At 39.2% G+C, this 13,898-nt stretch overlaps 1 protein-coding gene across 1 annotated transcript; it reads right to left on the bottom strand.

Annotated features, from left to right (window-relative positions):
* Positions 1-8,392: 8,392 nt before the first annotated feature.
* On the bottom strand, positions 8,393-13,463 carry LOC141439750 (uncharacterized). The gene has a single exon (XM_074104121.1). It carries the CDS (start codon positions 13,195-13,197, stop codon positions 12,082-12,084), a length of 1,116 nt encoding a protein of 371 aa, XP_073960222.1. The 5' UTR covers positions 13,198-13,463; the 3' UTR covers positions 8,393-12,081.
* Positions 13,464-13,898: the final 435 nt, after the last annotated feature.

The following is a 13,898-nucleotide window of genomic DNA, read 5'->3' as shown; positions in this document are numbered from 1 at the left end:
TCTGGTATAATCCGAACCCAAGTTAAGAAGGTTCAAAAATACGACGAAGCGCTTCGAGAAAAGGTTGGTAGTGCCCTTGCGCTTCGCTTGGCTCGTCTTGGCGGCGGCACTCCCGTGCCCCCAGATATAACACTACAATCTTGGCCTGACTTGTTGAGTTTTAACGGTTTAACTGTTTCGAAAATGGTTAAACTGATCGAGTGTTGCCATACATGTTTCCGGATTGAAGTTTCTTTGCGAACTTTTTTTTGCTGGCGTTCGTGTCATCATAGTGTTTTAATTTACGTAGTTATATAATTTAGTTTTAAATGGGTCCCACTGAGAAACAGCGTTGCGGCTTGCCGTAACATTATGCTGAGTGGGGCCCACATTTATACTATTCGATGTTATTTTTTTTATTCTTTCCATCTAATGTATTTTTATGTGTAAATAATTCTCTCTCTCTCTCTCTCTCTCTTTCTCTCGAAGGCAATTAAAAGAAACGACAAGAACAAAATGGCTCCAGAATATCCCGATTATTATCGAAATCATTAAAATTTAACCACCCCCCTGGCGGATCGGCGGTATCGAATTGTCGATGCTCGCAAATTGTGGATGGCCTCAAAGGCTCGGGGGCTAATAAAGTCGATCGGGGACTGAAGTTAATTGGACCCCGTCTACAGTAATTGGGGTGCTCTAGAGTGTTTTCTAGCGATGGACTTCCCGGTGATTTAGGTGAGTTTGAAGTACAAGTACCTGCCATAAAATAAGTAAAACTCTTAGCGGATACTTAATACGCAATATTCCATGTTTAAACTACTACTTACACGTGAATTATTTGAGTTTCTTGCCGGATTCTTCTCAACAGAGATTTTTCCGAACCGGTGGTAGATTTTTTTTTGTCATTCATAAGTGCTTCATCATCATCATCATCCCAGCCTATATACGTCCCACTGCTGGGCACAGGCCTCCTCTCAGATCAAGAGGGCTTGGGCCGTAGTTCCCACGCGGGCCCAGTGCGGATTGGGAACTTCACACATACCATTGAACTGCTTCGCAGGTTTGTACAGGTTTCCTCACGATGTTTTCCTTCACTGAAAAGCTCGTGGTAAATTTCTAATGTAATTTCGCACATGAATTCCGAAAAACTCAGAGGTGCGAGCCGGGATTTGAACCCACGATCCTCTGCTTGAGAGGCCATAGGTAAAACCACTCGACCACCACGGCCTCATAGGTGCTTGTTACAACCTAAATTGAATAAAAATATTTTAAGTTTGACTTTAACTTTGGTGTACTCCAATAATTTTACAATTAAAGTTACGTCATATATTTACAAGTAATTATAATAATCATTTATTTCGGAAACAAAATAACGTGTTAGTAACAATGAACTAAAAGAATTTCTTTGCTCACCCGCGACCTTATGACAGTTAAGTTAATGCAAGTATGCGTGTTCATGCAATTCCTCCACCTCCACACTGTGAAAACACGTACAAATCTCACAAACCCATCTATCACCACCACCACAAATACACTGACGCGTTTCGAACTCAACCAGAGCTCATCTGCAGAGCAACACAACCGTACACCATACTACCAGATGTTAGACTAATAAACCACAACAATATTTTTGTTTCAATTTTGTCTTCTCTATTTTCTTCCTACCTTAGTTAGCCTAAGCGTTTATAAATAGGGCGCGTTGCCTATTTATAATGACAAAGAAATTTCCATATTTCTATCGAGCACTGTGTTTGACATCAAAGAGTTCCTATTATGAGGGTACATTGCGGCGCACATCCTTAAAATTTGTCGAGATATTTTTAGGGATAGTCGTGCAATAACGAACAATGGATCTTAGCGAATTTATACTCCCTTTGAAAGTATAAATAAGGGACATGTCAAAACCAAATCTAAACAAACACGCACGCCCGGAGCAAACGAAAGATTGTCTGTTTGTTTGTTTGTTACCTTGTCACGTTTGGGCTCCACAGATAAACATAATGTGTGGCAACACATGCTGAGTGGAGACCCTGTTTGGGATCCGGTCGTGTCACCAAGTAATTTAGTTTTAGTCTTTAAGGTCTTATTACTGTAAGGCGGTGGTACTTATGGAGCCAAAATAAATCTCTCTTTCTTTCTTTCCTTTATTTTAACCCCCGACGCATAAAAAGAGGGATGTTATATGTTTGACCAATATATGTGTCTTTATATTACTGTGTGTCTGTGGTGGTAGTTTTTTTGACATTCATAAGTGCTTGTTATAGCTTAAATTGAATAAAGATATTTTAACTTTGACTTTGTGGCACCGTAGCTCTTGAACGGATGAACCGATTTGAATGCGGATTTTTTTATTTGAAAGCAGGGTTCTTAGACACGTTTCATCAAAATCGGTGTAGCCGTTTTTGAGATATTGAACTTTGAAGTGACAAAGTCGGAGGCTCGCCAACTTTTTGTTGGTTAGGTTATCTTTCTTTAAAGCCACTGGACCGATTTGAATAAAATTCGGTAAAGATAGTTCGAGTCCCGGCATGGACATAGTCAAAGTTTTATCTTGCAAAATTGCATAATTGAAAGAAAGAAAGATGGTTTATTAAAGGTCCCAACAGTACCACCACCAAACATAATAAAAACTATAAAATAATAATTCCTGCGGGATAGCGATAAATGAGTTCTACGCAGATGGAGTCACGGGCAACAACTAGTTTATAAGATTGGTTTTTTGGAATCTTTTTTGTATTTTTTATTTCAATTCCAAATTTTTACTTTTACGGTCATTCCGTAAAACCTAAATTGAAAATACAAACTGAAATATAGATGCACAGAAAAACCAGAATCGAATCCAGGTCCTCGGTAATCCGTACCGCGTGCTATACCGCTACACCACTGATGGTCAACGGTACCGACACGAATTTCCCCTATGCACCTCATATCTCAGCTTGTTTGTTTCTTATTTAGCTACTTAAACAGTGACGCTAGCGACATCTATGCCGTAGCCCTAAACTAGTTTATAATATTAGTCGTCGGTAAATAAAAGTCAAAGTCTGATAATTAATTACCGATGTCACAAAAAACAAAACTTTGGGTCCATATCGGCTCGTATAAGTAAATAATTGTTGAAAATCTTAAATTATTATGTATTTTTTTCATTCTTAGGATTAGGTTTTTATAATAGTAATAAAAAGTAAAATACAGAAAAGTACATACAAAATAAAAATATTATAAAAACCTAACCTAGTTTGCCGCCGGTAACGGGGCAGGGCCCAAGCTACCGGTGGTCAGGGCCGCAGAGTGAGGAACCTCCGGACGATGCGTGCCGTGTCCAGAAGTACCGCCTTTTGTATCTGGCCCTTGATCCAGCCATCTAGCGAGAGTCTCAATAAACTCACACAACATCTCTCAATAGCTGTTATTATTTAATTATTATTATTATTATTTATTGTACACACTTACATCTATCATTACAGGCTTGACCTAATGCGACAGAGAAGTTCCAACATAAATATAAAATTCTTGCTTTAATATATAAGTAATTAATTTTTCTTGTAACATATAACAGATAATGCTACCTTTGTGAATTCACTCAAAACACAGAGAAACAAATCTGTTTCTTCGGCAATTTTGTTCAGCGTATGTATGGCCCAAATGTAATCTTTGAGATAATAATAGGTATTGTGTGTCATAAATATGTCTGATTTTTAAAACAAACTTAACTTAACCTATAGAATTCTACAGGATGACAATTTTATTTTTAATATTTGCGGTTTTGGTGGGAATAAAAATATGACTAATAAAACTTATGACAAACATTTCCCTATGATTAGGTATCTATTTAAAAAATATGCGACTTAAAGCGTACCCCAATTCTTTTTACACAAATAAAAATAAATGTAAGTAAGTGTACTTAAATGTTTCTCTAAGTCTAAATGGTCATTTAATAGGTGATGTTTGAGCAGTTCTATCCACGACTGTACTTAAACTTTAAGTAGCTTTCAAATAAAACAGTGTCCAAGAAAAACTTGAACAATTTTTAATACAAAATGCGGGAATGTTTTTCAGGCTCTTTGTATTTGTCGCTTTTCCCGGCAGAAACTGCGGCTTCACTGGCTGAAACTGAATACTTCAGGAAGACAAGTTTTGCGTAAAGTTTCTTAATACAAATGTACTTTAAATTTAAAAGGAAGTCAATTTGAAAACGGTGCATTTTCGAATGGAAATACATATTTATATTACTAATAAATGTTTGAAATAATAAAAAATAAGCTTTTACTTTGATTTCGGGTCACTAGTGAGTGATTAGATCACAAAATCAGTCTACAGTGACCTCAATGAAGGGTTAACGAAGGGTCTTGCTTCGCAGGTTTGTGCAGGTTCCCGCACTATGTATTTTTGCCGTAAAGCTCATGAAGAATATCGAACGTAATTTCGCACATGAGTTCCGAAAAACTTAAGAGATGTGAGCCTGGATTTGAACTCATGATCCTCTGGTTTGGAGGCCATTGTCAACCACTAGGCCACAACGGCTGTTACCTGCGAGTAAATATTAATAGGTAAGTAGGTATGTATGTATGTATGTAAACTCTTTATTGTACAAAAAAAGAGAAACAAAAATACAAATAGTAGAGCAGAGAGTAGAACTTTGAGATGCTTGTACAAAGGCGGACTTATCCTTTTAAAGGACCTCTACCAGTCAACCTTTGAAAGAAAGAAAGAAAGAAAGAAAATAATTTATTTATAACAGCAATGACACATAATAAGTAAAAATAACAATAGGAAATGTTGCCGCTATAAAAAGGTCCCGGCTCAGCATATCGCTGGTTGAAAACCAGCACTGGTCTTCCGCCGGGCCACAGGAGAGTGCAATTACGGAAAGTCACACAAAACAAATCAAAGTGAAATCAAATACAAAAATAGCTACGAGACTAAAATATAAGTTGTCTGTATAGCCCACATTATCATGGCAACAGTACATGTAATGAAAAAGATAAGAATAATTTGACATTGACATATGACAATTACAATTATGACATCAGCAGACAAACACGAAATAAAACCAGAACAATGTTGATCGCCATTAAGGGGAACAATAATAATAACAATGTTGATAGAAATTTGAGTTAAAACGAATAACGAATAAGAGCTACGAACAGGCTTAAGGAATAAGAGAGCTTAATTTGCTTTGGGTAGATGAGAGGAGCAATAAGTTAGGGACAGAGTGAGTTTAAGAGTCAAAAATAAAATAGTGAGAGCTATAATACAGTACTTTAAACAATGTAATACATAAACTACATACAAATAAAACTACTTAAACTACTATTATAATATTTGTTCTCAAATATCTAAGGAGCAGGTGTGAGCCACATCTTTCTCAAGCCTTCCCTGAAAGATAAAACTTTAATATCAGTCTGAATCTTTGGTTTCAAATGATCCTCTTTACTCTTTCATAAACCTCAATATACCAGGCGAATAAAGCAAACACGAGTAGCTATCGTAAATCGAAATAGCGTCTTTGACCCGCAAATTAGATGCAAACAGATCGAAGTACAGTCTAAAGCTCGCATAAAACTGCATTTTATATCGACAAAATAAACAAGGTGATGCCTGATACACTGTTACACGAGAATAAGGTCGTAGAGGATCGTGAGTACAAATCTGAGCTCACATCGCTTCAGTTTTTCGAAATTCTAAATCTATAATTCTATACTAATATTATAAAGAGGAAAGCTTTGGATTTTTGGATGTTTGTTACGAATTAACTCAAAAACTACTGGACCGATTTTAAAAATTCTTTCACTATTAGAATGCTTAATTATTCCAAACTTTCCAAAGTGCCATAGGCTATTTTTTTATTGTGACTCAAAGTGTAAAAAAAGTTGCCGTAAAACATCTTTCATCGCATGCGCTGTAGAAACTATTGAATATAGAACAAAAAAATGTTTTACTATATTAAAGAATACATCAAGATCTACAAAAAACTTCGCGATACCATATGTCCAACTATTGTAGTTATGTCACTATAACTACTTTTTTACATTTTGAAAGTTTTTTTTTTTTTATACGACTGGATGGCAAACGAGCAAGTGGGTCTCCTGATGGTAAGAGATCACCACCGCCCATAAACATCTGCAACACCAGGGGTATTGCAGACGCGTTGCCAACCTAGAGGCCTAAGATGGGATACCTCACGTGCCAGTAATTTCATCGGCTGTCTTACTCTCCACGCCGAAACACAACAATGCAAGCACTGCTGCTTCACGGCAGGATTAGCGAGCAAGATGGTGGTAGCAATCCGGGCGGACCTTGCACAAGGTCCTACCACCTGCAAAGTTGACAGAAATAACGACTAAAATCATGTTATCCATACCTTCGTATTAATCCTTATCCAAATAAATAATTTTATATTCAAGACGGTTTCAATACCTGGAGATTACTTTTTGAATTATTCAAATCGAACATTCCATTCAAAAGATATTACGAAATTAAATATATTAATCATTTACTCTACGTTGACGCGCCCTGGCTTCGTGCGTGTTCGGGTGGAGTTTTTGGGAAATTGAGCTGAAAAATGTGCGTGAAGTGCCCTCGATTAGAGACCTTTTTAGAGTTCTGTGCCCAAGGGGTAATAAAAACGGGACCCTATTACTAAGACTCCACTGTCCGTCTGTCTGTCACTAGGCAGTATCTCATGAATCGTGATAGCTACAGTTGAAACTTTCACAGATTATGTATTTCTATTGCCGCTGTAACAACAAATACTAAAAACAGACTAAATAAATGTTTAAGGGGGGCCCATACAACAAACGTGATTTTTTTGCTCGATATTAATAACGGCAACAGGTACCTATTTATTTATATAAATGTACTTTAAAAATAAATAAGTAATTAAATTAAAATAAAATAAACATTTAAGGTGGGCTCCCATACAGCAAACGTGTTTTTTTTGCCGTTTTATGCTAATGTCTAATGTTATAGGTACGGTCCGACTCGCACTTGGCCGTTTTTTTTTTAACTTGCCCGTGCGAAGCCGGGGCGGGTCGCTAGTATACATATTATAATTCTAAAATAAACAGGTAAGGTGACCCGGGGCTATTGTAGCTGGGGGGATATTGTATCTGAGCCGTCTGATGGCGTCTTTACGACACCATGTTCGCGTGTGTTGTGTGAAGACAGTCTTCTGGCGAACACAACGCAAAATGGCCGAGAAGAACATGGCATCGTAAGGACGCCATCAGACGGCTCAGATACAATATCCCCCCCGCTACAATAGCCCCGGGTCACCTTATATAGGGAAATGGAAATACATTGCCTAAAAGGCACCAAAAAGTGCCATTATAAAATAAGAAAACAGATCAATATTAAAAGTAAACAAACCCTTGAGCGGAGATAATCACGTTAACTCCGCCTTTGAAGACTCGTCACTGCGAAATAAACAAATAAAGGCATATTTTCGCTCCTCTGTAAATATTAAATCAAGTCCTGTATTACGTGCAAAATTCGAACTTCGTATCTAGCCGTCCCGCTGGCGCTTATATTCTTTAATACGAGGGTGAGAAGGACGGTACGATACGAACTTCGAGTTTCCCCCCAGTTTGGTGGACACCGAAATTCAGATGATGTTTCTCATGGTTTTTATTAGATGTCAAAGTAAAAGTTTTTGTCCGATACATTTAAATTGGGTATATAGGGTGACTTTAAAAGTCAAAGGAATTAAATATGCTTAATTTGGCTGTCCTATTTAGAGGATTCTGTCCTCAAAGGGTACGCAACGTAACGTCACTAAACCTTTGCTGTTTGGCCACTGTCACAGGGCTCTATCTTTTGAACTGTAATAGGTAATCTTCACTTGTTTATCATTTATTTAGACAAACTCATTATTGTAAAGGTACAATTGAAGTACTTATACTAAACTATCCTAAAAGTAACTATATATACAATTCCCCCAAGGCTAGTCCCTGCGGAAGTGTCCATCTTCACTTAACTTAGAATTTTCGCGTAGCATTGAGGTACAACCGTGGTTGCTTAGTGTTTTGATCTATAGCCTCACAAGCAGCGGATCGTGGGTTCAAACCCAGGCTCGCAGTTTGCGAAACCAGATTCAAAATTTACTTCACATAAAACATTGTGAGGAAACCTGCACACACCGGCGAAGAAATTTTAAGATGTGTCTGAAGTTCCCAGTCCACACCGGGCCCGCGTGGTAGCTACGGCCCAAGCCATCCCATTCCGAGTGGAGGTCTTTGCTCTCCAGTGAGAGGTACCTATAGATTTTGATCATGAAACTCATGAGATTCACTCGTATTAAATGGTATTGTATCTACCGCATAACTCACATCTTAAATCGAGTTAAGTTCGATATGTTTCGGGCTAATTCGTCCTAGGAGCTAAACTCGATTTAAGATACAAAAAATACAAAAAAAAAATACAAAATAATTTATTTGACCAAAAGAGATAACAGTATATACAACTTAGTAATCCGTCAGAGGCCAAACTAGGCTAAGCCTGTATCTTGGCCCTCTGCGAGTGCGGTTGACAAAAGTAGGCAGATAAGAAAATCATAATTAATATTATATTTTGTACACAATTTTATCGTTTTTAATATTACTACAAGTAGACCAAAGTTGTACCAGTAGGCCAAAAGGATACAAATGATAAAAAATGTTGTGGTTACGCATTAAGTATAAGCCATAGATACAAATTCAAATAAATACGTGTGCTCGCATGCTTAGTGAGTGTGTGTGTACACGTATGTGTGTGTGCGTGTGTGTGTTTGTGTGTGTGTGTGTGTGTGTGTGTGTGTGTGTGTGTGTGTGTGAATGTAGGTGTGCATAGAGGAGGTTTATTTTTTCTTAATTGCTTCAATAATGTCCTCCGTTTCACTGTAGTTCCGTGTGATTAACCACCGTTTTACAAGTCCCAGTGCAGTGGGAACTTTGAGACGTTTTATGTTGCAGTGTTTGCAGATATAGTTGTATATACAACAATGAGAATAGGCGGGCGATCGTCTAGCAAGAGCAGATCTACATGGTGGGAGCGGTAACCTATATTGACGTTTTCGTAGGATTTTTTCGTGGAGACCCGTGCCGAGGACATCAGTATGCGCACGAGCGACTGCTTTAGTAATAAAGAGCTGCCTTACTGTTAGTAGTTTCGCTTCATGAAATAGTAAATGTGTGGGATACCTATATGGTTTTTTGAGCATTACTTTAATTACAGCTCTCTGCGCGCGTTCTACAAACAACATGTGGCACTTTGCTGCACATCCCCATACGGCAATTCCATACTGGAGGATGGATTGACACAGCGCCTGATATACAAGTGTTAATGTCTCATTCGTGGCACAGTTTCGCAGTCTCTTCATTATATAAATGATTTTTCTTACTCTTGCAGCAAGAGCGGCGATGTGCTGTGCAAAAGAGAGGTGCTGGTCAAACAGAAGGCCCAAGTATTTAACGACGACTTGTCTTTTTATCACCTGACAGTCACATAATGGAACCAAATCAGGCAGACCAGTAAAACTGCTGCATGAACAGGAGTGAAACTTAATGCTTCTTTCTGCGGAAGGCGAGGCGACTATAGTTTTTGAGAAAGCTATAAAATTAGTCTTCTCAACATTCAGTGTCAGGAGATTACGGTCCAGCCACGAACCAACCCTTGCCAGCGCGAGTTCGGCCTCAGGGAAGGTGTCATCCCACGACTTACCATTCACCAAAATGACAGTATCGTCCGCGTAGCAAATAAGGTCTACGTTCGGTATGGCTATGTCAAAAATATCATTGATATACAATGTGAACAAAGATGGGCCGAGCACACTTCCCTGAGGAACACCGAACCTCACCGGGAGCTGATCACTAACCAGCTCACCTATTTTCACCGTTTGTACACGATCCGTAAGATAACTAGTGAACCAGTCGAGAGCAACACCTCTAACCCCCAAGTGTTCTAGCTTTTTCAATAGTATGGCAATCGAGACGGTATCGAAAGCCTTAGCAAGGTCAAGAAAAATACCAATGCATTTCTTTCCACCGTCCAGGTAACCAGAAATGTAATCAGTCAAAAGGACAGCCGCATCCTCAGTTGACATTCCAGCCCTGAAACCAAATTGTCGGTCTGAGATTAACCTGTTGCTCTCAACGAAACGAGTTAGCCTAACCTTAATTAATTTCTCCAATATTTTGGAGAAAACAGACAACAGCGAAATCGGTCTAAAATTGATTGGCGAGTTTTTGGGTCCTGATTTGTGAATCGGTGAGACACAGGCAACCTTCCAACAATCAGGGAAACAACCCGAACTCATACTGAGATTACAGATAAAGGTCAAAGGCTCAAGAATAATTTGCTTCAACTCTTTCACCAGTAGCGGCTTTACGTTATCAGGACCAGGTGCACTATCATTTTTGAGCTGGGTAATTATTCTACTCACCTCGTCTGTGTCGGTAGGATACAGGTAAATTGAGTTGGGAACTGTCCGTTGAGGTCTATATTTTTCAGCTAAGGATGCTTCTGTCTCAGAAATTTTGGATAAAATCTTATCGGCCAGAATTTTACCGTTGGCAGCGAAATATCTATTGCAATCGTCAAGTACTTCAATGGCGGGTTTGTCACCAGATGCTAAAAGTTCCTCTGCGTGGTTTTTCCTATTAGGATTTTGACAGATACTTTTGATGGATTGCCAGAGTTTACTGGGATTATTTTTATTATCGATCAGTTGCTTGTTTTGATATTCAGTTTTGAGATTAAATAACAAGTTATCAAAAAAGTTCCTATACCTGGTGTAGATAAGACGAAGAAACTGATTGTTCGGTGATGCCCTTACACTTTGGTGTAGCCTGTCCCTATGCCTCATGCACTTAATCAATCCAGGCGTTATCCATGGCTTGATGTTAAACTTGGAACGACTGACCTTAACAGCCCGCGTATTATTTCTAACTGACTGAGTAATCAAATCATTAAAATTTTTAGCTGCCTCGTTCACGTCTGTAGCGTTGGTAACGATTGACCAGTCAGCAGCCTTCAGCTCTTCCGCTATTTTCCCATAGTTAGTTTTGACGACATAACGATCACGTTTCCCGGGTTTATAGCCCAAGAGGCCAGCCATGGCGATATCGTGATCTGACACAGAGCAAGGACTAACAGCACCTATAGACATTTGGTTGTATTTAATAAAAATGTGGTCGAGACATGCACTATTTCTGGTAGGCACGGTTATTGAGGGGAGAAGCCCGTGAGTGGCCAATAGACAGACGTAACTTGATTGATTGTGTGTTGAGTCACGCAACAGATCGATATTTATATCTCCGGCCAATACCACATGGTGATTATCTTTACTTTGGCACAATAAGTGGTCTAAAGAATTTAAAAACTTTTCAAGGTTTGTAACTGAGGGAGATCGATATATTCCATGCAGCACTATTTGGTCAGAGATAGTTACTGAGAGACAGTTAGCATCCTCTAATGGTGACTCTACAGCTGTGGCCTGAAGATTGTCTTTTATATAAACAACAACCCCACCACTCTTATTTATAAATTTAGAAGTATGAAACGAGGTATATCCCGGAAGTTGGTCAATCACCGATCCATCTCTCAACCAGCACTCCGTGAGTATTATGGCATCAACGTCAATATCTACACGCTTTAAGGCTACTACAAAAGCATCAAAGTTGCGTTGCAAGCTTCGTATATTTGTTGTTAGGACTTTAAATTTGTACTGTGTGGTAAAAATAGTCTTAAATTGATCTAAATTGTTTAATTTATGACATTCAATGGCAAAGGATTGGTCCAACCCATTTGTAAGATCATGTAATGCCATCTTCGTAATTGATAAAGTAGCAATACTTTTGAAAAAGAAGGGTAGTCATAAATTTCTGAAGCACATTAACTAGACATTTAATCACGTGACTTTTTACTGCCATGGGGAACCTCATTGTTGTAGGTCGAGTACAATGTAAGTGTTTAGAGTGCAGAGTATTAAAGTGTTTATGAGAAACTACATTTTGTGTGTCAAATGTGTGTAGTGTGTGGTATACAATTAGGCTAAGTGAGCACAGATGCAGAAGGATTCTGCATGACAGAGAGAAACAATACGCTGAAGGCCTTCTTAGTCTCAGCTCACTCCTGGCCCTGAGGCGTGCTGGGAACCGCGGGCTGCTCGGCGTTCTCGGGCTCATCTGGACTGATTGTGTTGTGGAATCTGTCAAGATCAGCAGCACTCCTGATGACATATTCCGGGCAACCGGGCTTCTTGCGTATGAGGATGATCCCATTTCTTGTCCAGCAGTACTTGAAACCGGCGTTTTTTGACCACTCCCTTGCCTCACGAAATAACAAGCGGTTTGCCTTTGTCAATCTCTCGTTGAAGTACAACTTCCTCGAGGGGCCGTCTACATTGATTGATGCAGAGGTCACATTGTGTCTGCTCTTTGCTGCTTTCAGGAAATCGTTTCTCTTGGCACGTCTCACAAATTTGACCACCAATGGCCGAGGCCTGCTGTCCCCACTTGATGACCCTTTAGGACCAGCCCTGGTCACGTGGTCAATGTCGTCCTCTGATAATGGTAATCCTATCTTCTGAGCAGCGGTAAGTACTATGTGCATTTTACTCTCATTAGGGCATTCGTTTACACCTGCGATTTCAATTTCGTTGCTCAGTCGAGTTTGTATTTGTGTGTTGAGTTGCTCTTCTAGCTCTGAAACTTTTTGGCGAAGAACTTCATTTCCTATTTCACGATCTTCGAGTACCTGGATCCGCTTGGCGAGCGCGATGAAACGACTTTCATAATTATCTAAACGCGCATTACACTGCGAGAAAGACTTGGTGAGATTTTCCATGTGTTCGCTCATTTTCCTCATTTCTTGCCGCATTAATTTGACCTCAGTTGATAGTGATGTTATTGCATCAGAGTCTGAGCCGATTTCGTGGGACACCAGGGGCGAGGTACCTTTGCGGTTCTGGGGGCGCAAGGTCACATTTGTATTTGCACTATTGCTACTAGTTGTGTTGTTGTCAGATTGCGTGGACGCTCGAACTGGAGTATTTGAATTTCCTTTCTTAGGCATATTGCTCTGACATACGGGGCACACCCACTCCTTTATTGTGTTTTCACTAAGCTTGCGAGGGTCGCGTATATTGACACAAACATGGTGATAACCACTTTCGCATTTAGTGCATTGGATGCTTTGTGAAGTTGTCATTGTTTTACAGCAAGCAGCACAAATTTTTGTCATTTTATTTATTATTTTTATTTGTACGCGTATGTAAATAACAAAACTAGTGGGTATTTGTTTACGCGCCGATAACCAGTCGTGCGAGACACTGGTCGCCCGCACCGCGGCCGTAAGCGAAGGATCTTAATAACTGGTCAGCGTCTTAGGGCGTCCAGTGAAACCAGACACGGGCGAATGATGCAAACGTCGTAAGACAGGGGTCTCACTTCACTGGTTTTTCACTGTGCACAGCGCGGACACGTCTTAACACACTGGAGTTCAACTCCACACTCAAATGTGAGTGATCATTACCTATCACTTAATAGATGTACCTATAGATGATGATGATGATGATTCCGAAATACCGCCGAGGAATTAAACTATGTAACAAACATTTAAACGTATATGTTATACTTGGATAATGGGCCAATCAATTTTTTTACCGACACTAATCTGTCAGCGACATTTTTCAAACAATTGCAGATTTTTGTAAGTAAACATGTTTTTTCTGTAATTTAATAGATGGTGTACATGAATACATGCCATCCTACGTATGTTTAAACTATCAAACCGAGAAATATCTTGTTGGAAGTACGTTTTTTTGGTAACGCCAGAGACAATTTTGGTAACGCAGGAGACGCCCAAAGTGTCGGTAAAATAGTTGATTGGCCCTAATTTATATAGGCAAGTTTATATTTACTCGCTAGAAAATAGATTTCCTG

This window comes from Choristoneura fumiferana, chromosome 21 (genome assembly GCF_025370935.1).
Source record: "Choristoneura fumiferana chromosome 21, NRCan_CFum_1, whole genome shotgun sequence".
Classification (NCBI taxonomy): domain Eukaryota; kingdom Metazoa; phylum Arthropoda; class Insecta; order Lepidoptera; family Tortricidae; genus Choristoneura; species Choristoneura fumiferana.
Note: the sequence above shows the minus strand (reverse complement) of the source record. Positions and strands in the feature narration are given on the sequence as shown.